General features: G+C 37.7%; 2 protein-coding genes across 5 annotated transcripts in view; both read right to left on the bottom strand.

Moving 5' to 3' along the window:
• Nucleotides 1-22,322, bottom strand: part of LOC143705652 (polymeric immunoglobulin receptor) — a 232,995-nt gene that overhangs the window by 114,046 nt on the left and 96,627 nt on the right. The window lies entirely within an intron of this gene.
• Nucleotides 5,566-22,322, bottom strand: part of LOC143705817 (NLR family CARD domain-containing protein 3-like) — a 33,264-nt gene continuing 16,507 nt past the window's right edge. For all 3 annotated transcript variants that reach the window (XM_077197524.1, XM_077197525.1, XM_077197523.1), the window contains exons 5-8: nt 21,826-21,999; nt 21,563-21,736; nt 12,499-12,545; nt 5,566-7,978 (exon numbers count right to left, since the gene is read on the bottom strand). In XM_077197524.1, the coding sequence (XP_077053639.1) occupies nt 7,428-7,978; nt 12,499-12,545; nt 21,563-21,736; nt 21,826-21,999 (946 nt within the window). In that variant the 3' untranslated portion in view covers nt 5,566-7,427. The remainder of the gene's footprint in view (nt 7,979-12,498; nt 12,546-21,562; nt 21,737-21,825; nt 22,000-22,322) is intronic.

Below are 22,322 nucleotides of genomic sequence, written 5' to 3'. Positions count from 1 at the left end.
GGACGAGGAGCAGGTCATTCTGGTCGCGCCGTACGGGCCCGCCCGGACCTGGTTCTCCGAACTAGTACTCCTCGCGACAGTACCTCCTTGGCCGATTCCCCTGACGAAGGACCTCCTTTCTCAGGGACGGGGCACCCTATGGCACCCTCGTCCCGATCTTTGGAACCTCCACGTGTGGCTCCTGGACGGGACGAAGCAGGTTTGAGTACCCTTCCACCTACGGTGGCGGCTACCATCACTTCCGCTAGAGCGTCGTCCACGAGACACGTCTACGCGTTGAAGTGGAACCTCTTCGTCAACTGGTGCTCTTCTCACCGAGAAGACCCCCGGAGATGTTCGATTAGTGTCGTGCTTTCCTTCCTTCAAGATAGGCTGGAGCGAAGGCTGTCTCCCTCCACCCTGAAAGTCTATGTTGCCGCTATTGCCGCACACCATGACCCAGTCGAAGGTAAGTCTGTTGGAAGGTACGACCTGATCATCAGGTTCCTGAGAGGAGCGAGGAGACTGAATCCTCCTCGCCCTCCTCTCGTTCCCTCTTGGGACCTCTCAGTGGTTCTAACTGCCCTGCGGAGTGCTCCCTTTGAGCCTTTGCAATCAGTGGAGCTTAAGTTCCTGTCTATGAAGACAGCGCTCCTGGTTGCATTGGCCTCCATCAAGAGGGTGGGGGACTTGCATGCATTCTCCGTTGACGAAGCATGCCTGGAATTTGGGCCGGCTTACTCTCACGTGATCCTGAGACCCCGGCCTGGATATGTGCCCAAGGTTCCTACCACTCCCTTCCGGGACCAGGTGGTGAACCTGCAAGCGCTGCCCCCGGAGGAGGCAGACCCAGCCTTGGCACTGCTCTGTCCAGTACGCGCCCTCCGCGCCTATGTAGACAGGACGCAGTGTTTCAGGACCTCAGACCAGCTCTTTGTCTGTTATGGTGGGAAGCTGAAGGGAAAGGCTCTCTCCAAGCAAAGGTTGTCTCACTGGATAGTGGACGCCATTGCCTTGGCATACCAGCAGCAAGGTCGACCGTGCCCCCTTGGTGTGACTGCCCACTCCATCCGGAGTGTGGCATCCTCTTGGGCTCTAGCGCATGGCGCCTCGCTAACAGACATCTGCAGAGCTGCAGGCTGGGCGACACCTAACACATTCGCCAGATTCTACAATCTCCGAGTGGAGCCAGTGTCCTCTCATGTACTCGCTTCAACCAGCTAGTACTGGACCCGCTCAGGTGTCTTCGCTTGCTCGCCATTCCACTCCACGGACTGGATACGTGCGATATTCTCCTCAGGTGAGCTTCCCCGAAAAGCCCTGAGTTCCTCCAGCACTCCTGACGTTGGCGCCAGTGTCTATTGCCTGTGTGTCGGCTAGGTGCCTCCCGTGTGCATGGTCCCTCCCCTGAGCGACCCCCACATGTGTATTCCACTGTAAGCCTCCCGAGCATGTGTCTTTCCCTTGGCAAGCCACCTTGCCACCCCTGGGGTTGAAATATTCCACCTGCGGCTGGACACCCCAGTGTTCTCCATGTCTCCTTCGGGTCACATGTGTATTCTCTAAGTCCCCCCCCTCTGGGTTGGCAGTAATTGCATATTCCCCCTGAACTTGGGATATGCTCCCCAGTGTACCTTGGTATTCCTGTGCTAAATAGGAGTCCTTCGTCCGTGCCAGTCTCACGACAGGGATCTCAGATTTACGCAGGGCACTGGAAGACAGCTGAGAAGGTGGCGTGATTAGACTGGTAACCCCATTCGTCGTCATCCGACGTAACTCGGAGTGACAACGAAAGGGAACGTCTCGGTTACGTTTGTAACCCTCGTTCCCTGAGTAGGGAACGGAGACGTTACGTCTGCCTGCCACTTTCCGCTGTACCGCGGGGATCGCCAGAGCTCAGTCTTGGCTCCTCAGCGAAGAAACATATCTGCCTGTTGCCGGCGTCCTCCTTTTATACCCACGAGGTGGGGCGGAGTTACGCCATGCAAATTCCGCAGACCCATGGCATTTCCTTGCCATTGGCTCGTTTTGTAATACTCGAAGTCGATAGGTGTTCTAAGCGAAACCCCATTCGTCGTCATCCGACGTAACGTCTCCGTTCCCTACTCAGGGAACGAGGGTTACATACGTAACCGAGACGTTTTCCTGATCATGCAAAATATCATGCATGGTCTGTGACTGTTATTTCTTTGAACTGTCTTGTGTCCATGAATCACTCTGAAACTGAATCTATAATGGTGTTTGTGTAATGATGATTCATCGGAGCAGTGACTTAAATGAAACCTTCACACATTGCAATATTTTGACGTCCCAGATCTCATGCTGCAGTATCACAGGGTTTGTAATATGAATGTATTAATGGACCCACATAATTGTACATAATTAGATTTATGTGTCCCTTTTAATGCAAATGAGCTGCTGCTCCCAGCACAGAGGATGGAGCTACAAGAGATTGTGTGTGTTAGCAGCAGAAAACCATAATTAGGTAACTATCATCACCTGATCTCACTTCACTCTAACTTTCTTTGCTGCTACAAAAGTGTTTCACAAACACACCATCACAGCAGCCAAAACAGTCAATAGATATGTTAAGAGTTAAGAGCTCAACTAATTGGAACACTAATCACTGTTATGGTGACTTCAAATGAAACACATTAGAGTTAAACCTCTGTTAATTCTCAATAAAACATTTGTAGACGTCTGACAGAAATAAAGTCAGTCTGGTTAGTAATAAGTGAAGCTGGTAATGCTGTTTGTGGAGTTGTTTATTCCTCCTCTGCTGAGATCTTCACAGATTTAATGTCTTCTTTTATCTTCAGTTGATTTCATCTAAGGCTGTGTCTGAAGTCAGTTGTAGTTCTTGTGTTTCTGCTCGTCTCTTTTTCTGTTCTCTTCTTTCCTTCAGTTAGTCTGCTTGTTAACAGGATTATTAAGGCTGAAATAACTCCATATTTAATATACACAGATTTTGTGGCTCAGATAAGGTCCAGTTCTGGTTTGTGTATTTGCTCTGGCTGACATGTGGCATTGCTATGGCCTGCTTGTGGCCCAGATCTGGCAAACAGGAGTGAGCCGCTCAAGGGCCGTCATTCCACGCTGCATGTGGGCCAGATCATCTTTCCACATGTGCCAGATGTGGGCCGTATCTGGGCTGAAACAATGTTGCTATGTGGGAAGAGACCATAAATAACCCTAAAAGCGAGATTATTTCCATGACAATGACGGACGGGTTAATTATCACTGTAGTAATATATATATATATGTAACATGGTACATGTGGATTCAACTCGTGCCAGATGTGGGCTGGATCTGGGCCGACACTATGTTGCTGACTGGGATTGCAGCCATGAACCTTGGTTTGAATTATTTGTTTGCATATAAGATGAGTAGGCTAATCAATACATTTGGTCCATTTCCCTAACTCACAATTTGACTAATGGGGTCTTTAACTATATATTACATAGAGCATGTCCATAATTATTAGTCAATATCCTGATCATATATTTTTTCCAAGCATATTTTACAAATTCCAAACCACATCAATCTTAAAAGGTGGCAAAAGGGGCTTTCAATTAAACTTGGCTGCTTATACAGTAGAAAGGAAAATAATAATTTGAGATCAGTGCTAGTGCTATACCTGACTAGAGAAAACAGAGAAAAAAGGCTCTTTTGCCAAACAGGAAGATTTAATGCACTGGGCATGTTGCCATCAGAGGCCACTCCCACCAGTCTTACCAGAGTCAAATAATAAGTGATGGCAGTCTGACACTGAAGCTTTGACATGTGCTTCAAACCATTAACTACAATTCAATTTGAACCACTGCTCCGAAGGTTGCTTTGGTACAGAAAAATCACGTGACATATGACGTCTGAAGCAGTAACTGCTTGATTCTCTGAATGAATAACCCGAGTGGTTCACAGCGCCACCGCCACACGTGAACCAGTCAGGAGCTGCCTCTGCAACTGCTACAGTGGGGGAACAGCGGTACATGACGGATCCACCGCTGGAAACATCTGAAGACCCACTGCTGTACTGGATAAATCACAAACATGTGTTCCCTCACCTTTTTATAGTGGCTAAACAGTGTTTAAGCACACCGTCATAATCCGTTCCCTCTGAACGAATTTTCTGGAGGAGAGGTTGTGAGCAAAAAAAACAGAAACAGAAACAGGTTCAGTCCAAAAAGTGTGAAAAGAAAATATCGTTCCTTAATAAAAATCTTTGAGTGTTCCCAATCCCACATACCGCCTGACCATAGTTACACAAGCACACCGACTTGTGTCATATGTTGCCAGCACATCCTCTGTTTCCCCAAGCACTCTCTAACCCTAACCCAACAAAATATTTTGTTAAATGCAGTTTGCCTTTTTAGCACTATTTTCTTTACTTTTGCACTTACTTTTCTTTTGTTAAATCAAGTATTTTCTTGCATTAATTAATATCCATTATATTTTATTTATTTAATATCCATTATACTCATATATGGCTTATATGAGTATCATTAAAATAGTTGTTTATGGCTTATATGAAAATCATTAAAATAGTAGGATACAAGTTATTAACTGTTTTAAATGTATCATTTGAAAAATCTAGTGTTTGATCATGTCTAAATATTTATTCAAATACAAAACCTAAAAATAAGTAAACAGTTATGACCTGCAATTCTCTTTTGAGCAACTAGACTAGTAGATACATGTATACTTATTAAAGAGCCATACAGGCACCTAGTGGGTAAACTATGGCATTACAAATGGAAATTATTAATTTTCTTGCCACAAAATGACTCTAATTTGCCTCTTTGCATTGGAATTGAAAACCCTTTTCTACATGTCATTTCTCTCCTCAGATGTGATCTCCTCAAATATTATTGATATTAAAATACACATTGATATTAAAATTAACTAAAATACAGAACATTTATTTAATTAAAAAATAGTTCATGTGTATGGTCACATTTGACCACCAATGAGTATGGTGTGACTAATAAGTAACATTAATGTTGCCTCTCCATCACTCTCCAGAATAAAATGATACTGTAAATGTCTTCGACGTTATAATCATCAATGCACACTATACTGCAAAATTTACCAAAAATTGCTGCATATAACTCCCAGTCAACACGTTGATCTCCCAGTGATCTCTCCATATGACCTCAATGGAGCAGCTGCAAAAGTCAGCATTCGTCTATTGAGCAGTTTATTGAAGATGTGTTAACAAAGAAAAAAGCATGAAATGCAGTTTTTTAATTTATTCTTTTTGTGATCTGCCCTTTTTACTCCCGTATTTGAACAAAGATGGGTGATGTAAGATAAAATGTGCCAGTGAATCTGAACAGAAAACATGAACACTTGAACACTTTTTAATTAATCACCATTTTGATTTAAATATATATACATAATTGGGAAGGTATATGAAAATCTTATTTGCCAATGTTCTAAAATTGGCCACATAAATAAATAATAAAAGTTTATATTATAATTCATGTGTTACGGGTTTAATAATGTTTAAATGGGATGATAACGCATGTGAGATGTAATTGTTGCTATGTATGAAGTGGCAGAAACAACCAAGAGCAACACCGAGGAAACAATTCAGTTATGTTTATTTGTGAGGACAGAAAAGGTTCGCCTACAGCAAAGAAAAAATAATAATTTAGAAATAGATAAAAAAAAAAAACAAGAGTGTCGCCAATTTAATAAAATAATGAAAAAACAAATTCCCATAACTATTAGCCCAATCTCTAAATTATCCAGCAAAAGAAAAATGCAAACAGAAAACCGAGTTCTTCAGCATATATGTCGACGCCCTAAGTAAACTATGCTGATTAAAAAAAAATACAATTAATGGCGATTACTCTTCAACTAACACAGAAAAAACCTACCTTGTCAATGTTACAAAAGGTTCTCAGATCAATCAGTCAAATGGCTTACGGGTGACTGCATTTCAACAGTCACTAAAGCTACCTACGATTGTATCAACAACATGTAGGTTTTGTACCAAACAGAAACATATACGAGTTAGAACTTCCTACCAGGTGGTTTATTACAACACAGTGCGTTTTCCTTTAACTATCAGCGTGTAATACAAGAATACTACCCACCCCTGCATCATCACAACAACAAAACCACATCAAACAAAACATTTAAGGTTGTAAACTGGCTGTTCGGCTCGATTAAAGGGTTAGTTCACCCAAAAATGAAAATTGAAAAAATGAACTCACTCGAGGCCCACAGAGAAGGAAACGAATAGTTGAAATAAAGTCGTTATTTATTTATTTTTTGCGCACAAAAAGTACTCTCGTCGTTTGATAAACTTAAAATTGAGTCACTGTAGTCACTTGGACTATTTTAACAATATTTTTAATAACTTTTCAGGGCTGGCAAGTTTCAATCCCTTAGAAGCCTATTGAGGAGTGATCCAGCTCTCTGATTTCATCAAAAATATTATAATTCGTGTTCCGAAGATGAACGAAGGTCTTACGAGGTTGGAACAACATGAGGGTGAGTAAACACTGACAGAATTTTCATTTTTGGGTGAACTAACCCTTTAAGGACAGGTTTTGAGTGAGGTCTGATCCCTCACTACTTGTTCATGGTGAATGGGCCTTTTAATCTGCCGGCAGGCCAGCGGATTGGTCACGCCGGTCAAGACGTCAAGCGTCCTGACGTCACAGGTATGATGGACAGCCAGATGATCCAATGATCGCAACCTAACAAAGGAATTTACAACAAGAAACAGAAAGAACAAAATACAAAACACAAGTGGAACGTAACACATGTTTGTTATCAAAGGAAATACTAAATGTGTGGTAACACACGAATAATATTAAGTGTGGGAACACATAAATAGTTATTATCTGTAACATTTTTGCAATCGTTAGCTAATAAAATTCAATTGTTTATAGTTTGGTCATGCGAGTTCCATTTAATTTGTCTAGATGGGGAAAACAGTTATTTCTGTATTTTAGGGCTGCCCCCTTATAGTCAACTAACCATTAGTCGACGAGAAGAGGCTTCAATTTTGCTGCTAAATGAAGAAAATCCAGCAAAACGCGCCAGCGTATTTGTCGACCCCAGAGGGTTAACTTAAAATACTCCCTAATTTTTGGTCTTATAGATAAGAGTAATGCAAACTGTAAAGGGTCTACTTCTATTTCTGTAAACTCACAATAACAACAAAATGTTGTGCTTTTGTATTATATAAATAATAATCCTTTTGTTTTTTTAATTCATAATCATTACGTTTGCCGGTTCGCTGTCGCATGCGTTTGAGCGCTGATTAGGCTATGTAATATATATATATGTTTTGGCAATTAAAGTCTCATTATTATGATTTATGGCTTATTAATATACACATGCGATTAGTCAACGAATGGCTTAAATGAACGACCACTAGTCGACTAGAAAAATCTTCAGTCGAGGGCAGCCCTACTGTATTTGTATTCGTCTCAGTTGTTTCTCACAGCAGGTTGTTTAATCTGACACAGAGACACTGAGGCATCATAAACCCTGAATCCAGCATAGAGGGGTTCAGTGAATTTGGTGTTGAATGTGTGTAAGTGTGTGAGTGTGTGTGTGTCAGAGACACTGTAGAAGGACAGGGTGCCGGCTGACCAGTCCAGATAAACACCTACTCTTTTAGAGTGACATGAAGGGATGGGTATGTCTTTGTTATTATTATTATGCCAAGCACTGTATCTGTCAGCAATACAGAAAACACACCAGGACATTTCATTATAACCAAATCTACACTGATTTCCTCCTCCCCTGCTGATTCCTTTATATGTCATTCCTATATAACTCCAGCCAGTCCACTCAGCCTCCCAGTAACAGCGTCCAGAGAAACTCTCTTTAGAAAGAACCTGCTCATAGTGTTTGAATCTCTCTGGATGATCAGGATACGGCTGATGCTCTTTCACATATGTCAACTTCCTGTTGTCCTTAGATAGAAAGAGACGAATGTTTGCTGTGTTTGGATCCAGTGTGAGATCACAGGCATCTAAACACAAGAATTGTGCATTATTCGTTAATTTTATGCAATTTCTTTGTTGGGCCTTTGAATGTAGCTGTTTGTTGGTGAAATTTAAAGGACAATTATTAATTATTAGTCGGGCAACTTATGTAATGAATAAAAAAGATTTTTATAACTTTTTGTCAGATATGTTTCTACATGATACACAGCAAAATCCCCTGTGTTAAATTAACACTAAGGGGCGGTTTCCCGGACAGGGTTTAAATTAAGCCTGGAGTAGGCCTTAATCTAGAATAGTTAATCGTGTTTTTAAAAATGGCTTTCTGTAACACAGATTAAGTACAGATTAGTTACACCTGGACTATGGAGTCCTGAACTAAAATAAATCAGATTAAACTAAAACCAACTGTGCTAATCTGAATTAGCATGACATAGGTTGCCTATAAAACATGGAATGAACCAGGAAAAGCTTAAAATTGCATGGAACTGAGAAGCAATTCCAAGGAAAACAATGGCATCAGAAAAAGACTGCAATCAAAACACAATCTAATGTATAATATATATATATATATATATATATTATACATTATATTGTGTTTTGATTGCAGTCTTTTTTCAACATTGTTGATTTTATATATATATATAAAATCAACAATGTACAACTAGAATCAATGGTGTTCATTAACAATGAATGGTCTTCATTTAAAAAGAATTATTCAAATAAATTAATAATTAATGCTTCTTGTTTATTCATTTGATTTACATAACAAACTTACTATAACATTTCTTTACACATGTGGTGTCCAATACTAGTTTCAATTAGAGTACTACCAGAATTCAGAATTCAAAACAAACAGAGTTACTGATAGCAGGTCCTCGGTCCAAGCACAGGCTCAACACTTCACCACAATGGTGAATTGTGAAAAAAAAATACTAACATAACATAAACTTTTAAATACCAACATAATAATAGAACATTAAACATTAACAAGTCTCTCCGTTTTCTCATCTTGCTAAAAAAATTGCATAAAATATCACTTTATTTCAAAATTTACATATCAGCCCTGTTCAAAGCATGATGGGACGTGAATGTCCTGTTTGACTGGGTTACTAGATTGAAACATATTTCAAAAGTCAAAGAGCGACCATTTCAAGTCAGTTTAACATAAACTATTCATATTTGAACAAGAAACCTGATTTAATGGTGTTAAAACAAAATTAAATGTTAGAATTATATATTAATATATGCATGTGTGTGTGTGTGTGTGTGAATGTGTGTGTCCAAGTAATGCAGGTGTCTTCTTTGAAACACAAAGTTAATCTGAAGTTAAACCTGTCTCCTGGTAGGTTTAATTTAAGCCTCAATTTAGTCCTGGAGTAACTCTAGTCTTCCTCCAGGAAATCATCTTATTAAACTCTGGACTAAACTAAATCTAGGACTATTTAAAGTAGGGATGTCCAAACTCAGTCCTGGAGGGCCATTGTCCTGCACATTTTATCTCCAACCCCAATTAAACACACCAGGACCACCAGCTAATCAAGGTTTTATAGGCTAGAAAACTTCCAGGCAGGTGTGTTGAGTCTAGCCGCTAAGACTCAGCTAAACTCTGCAGGACAGTGGCCCTCCAGGACTGAGTTTGGACACCCCTGATTTAAAGCCATGACAGAGAAAGCAGATTTCAGTTAATCTGGTTTAAAGGGCCATTTTTGTCAAGGACTAGGCTTAATCTCTATCCGGGAAAACCGCCCTGAGAGTATAAACTCTGAGCAGAGTGTTAAATGAACACCCAAGCAATGTTAAAGTTAATGAGATAATGAAGTGAGTACTTGAGGAGTGATTATTTAGCATTACTGAAGACACCTGATGTTAACAAGCAGAATCACTGATGGAGAAAACTGGAAATTTAAGTCACCATTATGGTGATCAATGTTTGTTTTAGTTGCGCTCTTGACCCTCAAATCATTAAATTTAGAGTTTGTTTGGCTGCTGTACATGAGTTATAACAGCCAGATGAACAAATAGAAAAGGTGATCTGATGATGTTTTCTGTTTTCTGAGTCGTTTTTTGACCTGAATCACTGAATTCATTGAGAGCATAATTTCTAAGTTAAATTCACTTTAGCTTATGGATTATAGCAGCACTGTCATTATGTAGAGCAAACCATTTTAGCATTTTCAATGAAATCCAAATATTCAATAAATAAAATAAACTTCTAAAAAAAAAAGCTTTAGGTAGGCACACACAGACATCAAGAATTAGCGTATGAATCTCAGCAATGGTGACAAAAAGATCACCTCTGAACATAAGCTCATTATTTATTCATGCAGCAATGCATGATGGGAGCCATGAATGAGTTTTGATTGGTGGCACCCAGAATGCACTGCAACATGCTCTATAATTGTCACCATTGTTGAGATTCACAGGCTGATTCTTGATGTCTGTGTGTCTAAAAAAAATAAAAATAAAAACATTTTTGTGTAAGTGGATCTTTTAATGATTTATTTGGATTACATTGTAAAAGTTAAAAATATTATGATGTACAAGGACAGTGCTGCTATAATTAATAAAGTAATCCTAACTCAGAAATTGGGCACAATATGAGTTCAGTGATTCAGGTCAAATGATAGTGAAATAATGATTATGTTAAAACACAAACAACACCATCAGATCACCATCTTTTTGTTCATCTGGCTGTCACAACTCATTTACAACAGCCAAACAAAATCTAAAGTTAATGATAAATTGGTGAAGAGCCCAACTAAAACAAACACTGATCACCATAATGGTGACTTAAGAATTCCGGTTTTCTCCTTCAGTGATTCTGCTTGTTAACATCACGTGTCTTCAATAATACTCAATCGTCACTCAATTATTCACTTAATTGTCTCATTAACTTTAACACAGCTTCAGTGTTCATTTAACACTCTGCTCAGAGTTTATATAATTCACACATGGGGATTTTGCTGTGTACATATCAGGCAACCTGAATTACCACCAGACTTGAAATTGGCCCACACATTTAACCCATACACTTCAATACATAATACATTTTATGTATTACAGAGGCCATATTATGAGAGAACATGTTTTCATGCTTGAATGTTGAAAAAAAAAACATTATTTTTCTCATATTCTCCATTGTTGCAGCTTGTCTCTTCCCAGTCTGATAGTGACGCTTTGGGGTATGTTTCCCGAACAACGATGTAACTCGATGCTTAACTACCATTGTACGTTGCATTGTTAAAGAAATCAACTAGCTAGTCCTGATTGTTTCCTGAAACCATACTGTCGCAAATTGGTCGTTCAACCACGTTGGTTAATGATGTCACGCATGGGGTGGAGTAATAACTTATTTTAATGAATCTGTTGAGATCTAATTAATGCTAGATGTTTTTCTATAAATTTTGGACATTACATCTGAGGACTATTTCAAATTTTTCTCAGTTATTTTGTTCTATTTCCAGATTCAATCATAGGCTCATTCTTATGTGGTAGAGCATGTTTGCTCATGCGCAGTCTTCAAAAAATGGTGATTTAAATCTCTTGACAAACTAAAATATATAAATGACATTTGTATGTATTCTAAATAAAAGATACAGATTGCACTGAATGTCAGCTTGCTTATTTTGATCAAGACAAGGATTTATTAAGTCCACATGTCAAGCAAACAAGAAACTATGCTTCTAAACACAGGTCAAGAGCTGTCGTTCAAACCACACAATTTTGCGATGCTGTTTGCGAATGTTTGTTAGAACTATGTTTTCGGGAAACACAGACTCGCTGAACTATGCTGATAACGACGGAACTTGCAAACAAAGTTGGCTAACAATGATTTTGGAAAACGTGCCCCTGTTTAGTTCCTGTTACTATGAAAGTTCCTGTCTCCCGTCCTTCTAGAAAAGCACAATGTGGTCTGATTGGTCGGCTGCACCAGTGTGTTGTGATTGGTTAACCGCATTGAGTGTGTTTGAGAAATGTCCAGTGGTGGAAGAAGTACACAAATCAAGTTCTTGAGTAAAAGTAGAGATAAAATATTACTCTAGTAAAAGTATAAAATAACTTAATTTTGAATGTACTGAAGTATTAAAAGTAAAAATACTGATCAATGAATGTTTAATTTGTCATTTTAAATACTTTTATATCATTTTATATTATATCTTTTATATAATCCTACAGCTCAAAAAAACCTGGGGAAGGGGGAATTGCTGGATCTGATTTCATTATGAATTGTTATGAATTGTTAAGTAGCAAGTCAGTAAGGAAGAGTATAAGCAGTTGGTTTATATAAAATATATAATATTTGAATAATTAAAATTACTATATATAAAAGTATAAAAAAATTACAAAATAAACACTCATCAATCAGTATTTTTTTTTTACTTTTAATACTGAAGAACATTAAAAATCAAACACTTTTGTACTTTTACTCAAGTAAAATTGAAAATAAGTTATTTTACTAGATTAATGTTTTATTAGGATATCTGTACTTTTACTCAAGCATACTTGATTTGAGTTTTGTCCATTTGGTGTACAAAACATGACTTACATTTTTGCAGTCCTGTTGTGATCCTAAAATGTTCTCCATGGTCCAAACTAGAGAGAGAGAGAAACACACAAAACAGATGGCAAATAGTTGATTAACATTTTAATTGCAAAACTGTAAGGAAATATAAGAAAATAAAGAGAAACTACACATCCCTGCAACATAAGACAATTGGTAGGTTTAGATTACTGTAGGACAGTGGTTCTCAACCTTTTTTACTCCAAGGCCCTACTCCAAATCAATATTGCAAAGCCCCCCTAAGATGCTTGACATTAACTCTTATTGTATTAAAGCAGGGGTGCCCAACCCTGCTCCTGCCGATCGACTGCCCTGCACAGTTTATCTCCAACCCTAATTAAACACACCTGCCTTTAATTTTCAAGTGATCCTGAAGACCTTAATTGGTTGCTTCAGATCCTGAAGACCTTAATTGGTTGCTTCAGGTGTGTTTGATTAGGGTTGGAGATGAACTGTGCAGGACAGTCGATCGGCAGGAGCAGGGTTGGGCACACCTGTATTAAAGGCTCATTCAGTCGGGACTTTTATTCTAAAACTGTAGTCATGGTAATATGCCGAGCAGTGTACAGTAGTTAGTTGAGCTGCCGCTATCTGCTGTGTTTGTGTGATCTGTGCGAGCTGTCAGCTGTAAAGTTGTTGATTCCTGTTCGTTTGTGGTGATTGCTGCAGCTGTAATATCATGATGTTAGTCACCAGACATGGGCAGTATTTCAATTAAATGTATTTTAAATACATATTTAATTACTTTAGTGTATTTTGTAATTTGTATTTTGCAGGTGTGGAAAAAATAAAATGTAGTTTGTAAAAATATTTTGAGGGAGTGTATTTAGAGTATTTCAAATACCTAAATACTTAAGAAAAATCACCATAGTAAATGATTTTGCCATATTTTCGGTCTGATGTTGGCAATGGCAATGTCCAGGTTAGATGCACGAAAATCACGTGACACCCTGTAGACCGGGCTCCCTCCAAGAAGTGAATGAGTTTTGAACTCTTAAAAACGGCATTAAGGTAAAGTGTTTTGTGAAAAATATACAGTCTACACACACACATATTGCACACTGAACGGCATTATAGAGAAAATAATTGTGCCGTATGAGATCAATGCACTGTGTTGTCATTCATAAAAGGACATATAGGCGAAACAGCGTGTCTGTCGTAACTCCACTGAAATCTCCATGCCAAGCAAGCGTTCACAATATAACATCCATCTGCAGTTTTTACACGTTTTTAAACGTAGTACATATGAGAAATATTGATATTGATTTTTTATAAAATAATCATCAATCCTATTGTTTTTCAGTAATTGCGCACGCAGCGCGATTCTACTATGGAAAAGGTATACGCAGTCAGGGCAGTTAGAGTCTCGTGTGTAAAACAAACCCACACATATTATGATTAATCATATATATTATGATTAAAATGGAATTTTGATTTTGTGACGAAAATTCTCGGTCTGTTATTTTTACACAGAAATCTCTGCAAAAGATGCTTTCAAACAGGTTTTATCGTAGTTTTTGTCCAACTCCATTGACTTGTATTGGATGTTCTGTGAAGTACATTATTACTCCGGACAGAAACGGAAATGGGGTTGTTTGTATTCTTTCTGTAGTCTTCCAGTCGTGGTATCTTAGGCTACTCTATCCAAACATTGGCAAAGGTGCATTATCGCCACCAACTGGGCTGGAGTGTCTATTAAGCAAGCTCTCAACAGAAGAATGTCCGGTTGTGAGGCGTTTGGAAAAATAGGTCCACAGTTTTACAGCGAATGGTAAAACACCTGTTGGAAAGCATGTTTTGCAGCGATTTTTGTGTGAGCATATCAGTGAACTTTGTAAACTAAAGTTTAATGCGTTTTATGAATGATTCTTGCAGTACCCCTATGAAACCATTGTGGAGGTGGGGGGGTGCTAACACAGAAACCGAAAATTCTCGGGACAGCAGCATTTGTCCAAATTTCAATCTTAACCGTTCTATTTCATCAGAAACGATCTTAAAACAGGGCTTTAAGTGTAAAATACCGAACTTGTCCTTTAAGGCACGAGTAGAGTAACGTAACGGTGATAATATGGTTACGTAGCCTACATCAAACACGCTTTGCTATTAAGGGCAGCCTACCACACCATTGATGTGAACTTAGCTATACATGCCATTTACGTCAGAGGGAGCTATTTCAGGCCCTGTAGAGATTTAGTGAAATGCCCATACTTTTTTATTTTGCTACTTCACCATTTTGAATTTACACATTTCTCATATTTGTGTTATTGCTACTATTTGTGTTATTGACCTTTCAGTAATAAAAAAAGACTTAATATTATTGTGGGAGTATTTTTGTATGTTCAAAATACTAATTACTTGTATTTTATTTAAATACATTTTTCACATCAGTATTTTGTATTTTATTTTGTTACATTTCATGAGCCAGTATTTGTATTTTGTAACAAAATAGTTTTTGATGTATTTGTGCCCACCTCTGTTAGTCACTGACCTCCAAAGTAAGCCAATTTGATTATAATTGTGTTAAACGTGATCTGAACAGAGTTATGCGTCCGTGACATACGTGCATGTCCGGACATGTCCTGTAGAGATCGTTCCGTTATTCAGATCGGTAATATTATTTAAAGTGTTATTCATTCTTTATTAAGCTGCAGATCAGTGTTATGGGTTATTAATGATGTGATGTTGGTCTGTTAAGATGTTATAATACCAGACTACTGATTAGCGTCATGTTTGTTTGAATGCTCTTCATATGAGCCATGATGTTATCCATATATGGGCATTGTATGTTATTGATGACAAATGGACGCGTGTATTTCTCTGTGGCATACCTCATTTCTGTTTAACTGGATGATGAGTAGAGAAATGTCAATAATGTGTATTAAGAATAATTATTTTTCATTATGTAACAGTGAATGCTATATATTTAGTTTATTCATTTTCTTTATTGTACTTATCTTCCAGACTATGTACATCATTGAATATACCTTTGTGGCCCATCCATCTACATAATACACAGAATTAATCTGATCACCTGTCTCCTCATTATTTGTGCTCTTACCGGCACCCAGAAGGGTTTACTCATCCATCACCTAATCAGAACCTAACAGCCCAAAGCCTCTCCAACACTTATACTGTACTTCCGCAGCAAAGAGGGAAAGGTGTTTGATTTAAAACTTTTTTTTATTAACAAAAACATTTGTTTGTTTTATTATTTATTTATTATTATTTATTTTTAAACTAAATACATTCAAGATACATTTAAACCTTCAGTATTCCTTTTGCAAACATACTTTAATTAAATTAAAGCTACACTGTAAAAAATTTGTATTTTTAAATAGTTTTTTTTTATAATTTTACAATAATTGCACATTTTCTTTAGAAGTGAAACGTGAAATGTCCATAAAAAACATCTGTATTTTTTTCTCAAAATTGGGAAATAAATCTCAGATAGCAACATTGTTTCGGCCCAGATCCGGCCCACATCTGGCACTTGTGGAATACTGATCTGGCCCACATGCAGCGTGGAATGACGGCCCTTGGGCGGACCGCTCCTGTTTGCCAGATCTGGGCCACAAGCAGGCCATAGCAATGCCACATGTCAGCCAGAGCAAATAAATAAACCAGAACTGGATCTTATCTGAGCCACAAAGTCTTTGTATATTAAATACAGAGTCATCTCAGCCTTAATAAGCCTGTTAACAAGCAGAATGACTGAAGGAAAGAAGAGAACAGAAAAAGAGATGAGCAGAAACACAAGAACTACAACTGACATAAGACACAGTCTTAGATGAAATCAACTGAAGATAAAAGAAGACATTAAATCTGTGAAGATTTCAGCAGAGGAGGATTAAACAACTCCACAAACAGCATTACCAGATTAAATTATTACTAGCCAGACTGATTTTATTTCTGTCAGACGTCTACACAAGTTTTTATTGAGAATTAACAGAGGTTTAACTCTTTCATTTTAAGTCACCATAACAGTGATTAGTGTTTCCATTAGTTGGGCTCTTAACTCTTATTATATATTTTGTCTTTTTTGGCTGCTGTGACGGTGTGTTTGTCAAACACATTTACAGCAGTAAAGAAAGCTAAAGTGAGATGAGATCAGATGATGATGGTTAGCTGTGTAAGGATTTAAAATCGCCATGAAATAAACTGATTTTCTGATGGCATTTGAATCAAACCAACAAATTGTGTTGAACCATTTGTACATTGATGATACAAACCCTGTATTCCAGCATGCAAATTCTAACAACCATGGGCACATTAAATTAGTGTACAGTGAAAAACACAGACATCAACAATCATCGTATGAATCTCAACAATGGTGACAATCAAAAGTGCCATGCTGCAATGCATACGGGGTACCAGCATATTACAAAACTCCCAACATGCATTGCAGCATGAATAAATTATGCAGCTGAATTGTCCTATTATGTTTAACCCTAAATATTTGCTTTTATTTTTTGCTATTGTTTTTGAAATTACATTTATTAGCTTTTCTGTGATGATCAGAACTGATCCGATTATCTGAATAGTTTGTTGATTGTCACCATTGTTGAGATACATACACTGATTGATGATATCTGTGTGTACCATGACATAAAAAAAATATGTTCTAAATATTCTAAATGATTTCTGCAGAACTGGTGCATTTAATGCAACAGGTCATAATTTGTATATTGGCTAAATGTGATAATAACAGAATTGGGTTACACTTTATTTTAAGGTGTCATTGTTACAGTCCAATTAAATATTTAAGTACAGTGTAATATTAATTAACTACATGTATTTACTATAGGGTAAGGGTAGGATTAGGATTTGGTTGAGGGTTAGTTGCATGTAATTATGCATAATTTACTGTTATTACTATGGTAATTACATGTAACATAAGTAACAAGGACACTGTAAAATAAAGTGTTACCCAGAATTGTTAGATTCAGTTGATATTGATTCAGGCTACTTTCTGATGATTACAAAATCATCAACACATGACAAACTTCACCTCATCTCATTTCACTTTAGCTTTCTGTGCTGCTGCATATGTGCTTGACACACAGTCTCAGCAGCCAAGAAAGACAAAAGATCAAATTAGAGTTGAAGAGCCCAACTAATGGAAACACTAATCTCTGTTATGGTGACACACATTAGAGTTAAACAGAGTTAATTCATTATAATTAGAGTTAATTCATAATAATAAACCTCAAGATCTTTTTAGATGTCTGACAGAAATAAAGTCAGACTGGTTAGTAATAAGTGAAGCTGGTAATGCTGTTTGTGGAGTGGTTTAATCCTCCTCTGCTGAGAACTTCAGAGATTTCATGTCTTCTTTTCTCTCCAGTAGATTTCATCAAAGGCTGTGTCTGAAGTCAGTTGTAGTTCTTTTGTTTCTGCTCGTTTCTTTTTCTGTTCTCTTCTTTCCTTCAGTGATTCTGCTTGTTAACAGGCTTATTAAGGATGAGATGACTCCATATTAAAATAAGACTCCAGATAAGATCCAGTTCTGGTTTATTTATTTGCTCTGGCTGACCTGTGACATTGCTATGGCCTGCTTATGGCCCAGATCTGGCAAACAAGAGCGGTCCGCCCAAGGGCCGTCATTCCATGCTGCATGTGGGCCAGATCAGTATTCCACAAGTGCCAGATGTGGGCCGGATATGGGCCGGATATGGGCCGAAACAATGTTGCTATATTTACAGAGAAAATGCAGTAAAAATTTAACAATAATTCACATTTTTTTTATAAAACTGCTAAATTTCCTTACAATTACAGACTTTCAGACCACTGAAAAAGCAGGCCTTCTCCCTTAATTAAAGGTAACTGTCATAAAGTTTAACCTGTTTGATCACAAATGCTCAATTATCACTTGATTAATCATTTAATTATCGCATTAACTGCAGCACTGCTTCACTCTGTAGTGTACAGTGCTCATTTAGCACTGGAGATTAAAGCAATAAGATAAAAAGACACACAATGAAGAGTCTTTTAACAGTAATAAATTGTAAATTAAGTTTAAATATATTACAATAAGAGAACTGTAAAATTAATATTAAACTGCTGTCACCTCTGCTGCCAGTATTTCACTTTTAATTTGTAATTTAAGCGTGTTATTGTAGTTTAAGGTCAGCTTGCCTTTTTCCTGTTGCAGTCTAAACATGTTACTTCAATTGATGGTCTTTGACTTTTTTTCCATTAATGGTAAACGTTTGGCACCCTGTGCTGCCATGCAGTTCACCATTTTTATTACACTTATTTTTTTACAGTGTATACTTTATAACTTAAAAGAAATCCCTCTTCTCAATTATAACTTTTTTAAATAATATATAGGCCTAAGACATTTTGTAACTGAAGACAGCCTTTAAAACAGAAAAGTAGGGCCTACTTTTTATAAATATAATATTTTTATAAAAAATGATTCAACCTGCAATTCCAAAAACGACAAAAAATCACTAAACCCGCTGCTTTTACCTGACTGAATATAGGCCGGCACAGCAAAATCGCCAGAGTTAAATGAACACTCCTGGTGTACATATAAGTCCAACCACAGGGTGTTAAAAATTAACACAGAACCAGCGTTGAAGTTAATGAGATAATTAAGTGATTAATTAAGTGATGATTGGCCATTAGTGGTGACACCTAATGTTAATAAAAATAATCATTGAAGGAAAGAGAAACAGCAAGAACAGAAAAAAAGAGAAACACAAGAACTACTGACTTCGAGCCATTACACATTATTCCACTTATAGATGGAAATGTTTTATGGAATTTTTCGTTTCAAGTCACCATTATGGTGGTCAGCGTTTGCTTTAGTTGAGCTCTTGACCCTTTTCTTTTGTATTGTTAGATTTTCTTTGTCTATTCAAACATTGTGATCATTAAGCACATTTGTTACTGCAATAGAAAACCTGCTCACAATATGTTAAGTGATGACATTATCATCATGTAGTGACCTGATTCACGTTCAGAGTCTAAATATTTGTCTATATGCCTGATGTCTAATTTTATCATTGATGATTGTCGCCCTGATATTCTACAGTTTGAGAACCAACAGCAATATGAACATTTTTATATCAAAATACTTTGAGCATAGAAGTTACTGAGTTTGGACACACAGACATCAAGAATCAGCATATGAATCTCAACAATGGTGACAATAAACAAACTAGTGACAAACAGATCAACTCTGAACATCACAAAACAAGCTACTAAAGTCATAACAAAACAATGGCAAAATAAAAGCAAATAGGAAAAAACAATGAAAATTACAGGAAAATTCAGCTGCATAATTTTTGAGATGGTTCTCACTGCGGAACATGAAATCCACGGGGAGGAGTCGGATCCAGATCCAACTCCTCCCACCTTACATACACCTAAACCTAGCCAACTCCGCCCCCTGATCCCTAAACACACCCCTAATCCCTAAACCCAACCCTAATCCTACCCATCTCCACCCCTTGGATCTTGATCCGACTCCTCCCCGTGGATCTCATGTACTGCATTGAGGTGCTACTGTAATTTTTTCATGCTGTAATGCACGATGTGAGCCATGGATGCGTTTTGATTGGTGGCTCCCATCATGCACTGCAACATAAAGCATTTGTGTGATTGTCACCATTGTTGAGATTCATATGTAGATTCTTCATGTCTGTGTGTGATTTTAAAACCTTCAGATTATTAAAACACTGCTGGAATTAGCTACTGTAATGAATATGAATAATACATTTGTATAATCAGTTTATAATGCTGGTTTAATGTATCAGGCCACTACAGGATTGTATTTGATCTAAACATTAACATCATGACCTGGGCTTCATTTCCCAAAAGCATCTTAAACCTAACTTGATCATAGAACAATTGCAACGAATGGTCTATACCAGTGGTTCTCAAACTTGTCCTAGAGGACCCCAACACTGCACGTTTTCTTTGTATCCCTAATCAAACACACCTGATTCAACTCATCAGCTCATTATCACATGGGTTAATGAGCTGATGAATTGAATCAGGTGTGTTTGATTGGGGAGACAAAGAAAACGTGCAGTGTTGGGGGTCCTCCAGGACAGGTTTGAGAACCACTGGTCTATACAATCAACTTTGTATACAATCAGGCTTACGATGCTTTTGGAAAAATCAGCCCAGGTCATAGTTTCTCTTGCCACAACAAATGTGCTTTATGAACACAGAGTTGGAGTGGCCAGAAAACAACTAATAATAAAAAATAAAAGGGTCAAGAACCCAACGAAAGCAAACACTGATCACCATAATGGTGATATGAAATGAAACAAAAATTAAATATAAAAAATAAATAAAATGAACACTCCTGGTGTACAATTCAGAATCACTGTACACAACTAAATACAAATGAAAACTAAAAACATTCTGAATGTGTCGAAACATCGATATGAAGGAGGGACGATGTCATCACTGAAGAGTTCTTCCATCAGAGTGTGTATATGTAGCTATAAATAACACTGAACTTCAAAAACCTCAGCGAGCATCCATTATAAAACACCCGCAGGACATAAATCTAGAAAACTATACAAATATATTGAAATGTGTTCATGCAAAAATATGATGGTATTAGGGATCAGTGCGCCGGGAGCGCACATACACAGTTTATTTGTGCATCTGACATACAGGAGTCGTACATTAGGCACGCGCGAATCCATTATTCTTACTGTAATCGTCTTTACCTTTACCATAGCACAACACTGGTTTGCTTTATCCAAGCGAGAGATATAGTTTATGTGCAGTGCTTGGGTGTTTTGAGCCACCATTCAGTCTGTAGCCTATTTCACACAGTGCATGAGAAACGGCTTGCGCTGCTCCAAAAAAATCTATCACAGAACACGAGAGTCGTGCTTTGATCATATTGAATTAATAATAAAAGTAAACAATTAGGCTACAGGAACATATTTAAATTAATTGTCAGTTACCTTGTGGCCCCCCTGGAGGATAATTGAAGACCCCTACTCTAGGGGAACATTTGTCTTCAAATCATTAAGAATATACATACACACATAAATAAATGTGCTTTTGCCCCACATACTTGAGTAGCTGCAGTGAGCAGTTTGGATGATTCAGTTTGTCGTTGAGCAGCTGAACTCCTGACTCTCCTGGGTGATTGTAGCTCAGATCCAGCTCTCTCAGGTGTGAGGGGTTTGAACTCAGAGCTGAAGACACATAACCACAGCCTTCCTCTGTCACCATACAGCCTGACAACCTACAGACACACACAATCAGATCATCAGCCAACACACATCAACATTATGACCAGTTGACTGGACATTATCTCTTATATGTTCTTGTTACCTCAGTATCTGCAGCTGACAGTTTACACTCTTCAGTCCCTCAGATAGCAGCTTCACTCCTGAATCCTGCAGGTCATTGTTACTCAGATCCAGTTCTCTCAGGACAGAGTTTGAGGATTTTAGGGCTGATGACACAATTTCACAATCCTGAGCAGTGAGACTACAGCCAGCAAGACTAAGAGAGAGAGAGAGAGAGAGAGAGAGAGAGAGAGAGAGAGAGAGAGAGAGAGAGAGAGAGAGAGAGAGAGAGAGAGAGAGAGAGAGAGAGAGAGAGAGAGAGAGAAAAGAAAACTTTCTTTAAATAAGCTTATTTTGAATATTGATATTTCTTCTTTATTATTATTTTTTTATAAAGCACAATACAACAATAGTTGCCCAAAGTACTAACATAGAAAATATAATATTACATATAATACTAATGATACATAGAACTAATAATACAACAATATCATACATACAAATAAACACAAATTCAAAGTAAAACATGCCTCAGCACCT

Source organism: Siphateles boraxobius, unplaced genomic scaffold (genome assembly GCF_051911475.1).
Source record: "Siphateles boraxobius isolate OS27281-9 unplaced genomic scaffold, OSU_SipBor_1 111, whole genome shotgun sequence".
In the NCBI taxonomy this organism is placed as follows: Eukaryota; Metazoa; Chordata; class Actinopteri; order Cypriniformes; family Leuciscidae; genus Siphateles; species Siphateles boraxobius.
This window is presented reverse-complemented; position numbering and strand designations above follow the sequence as displayed.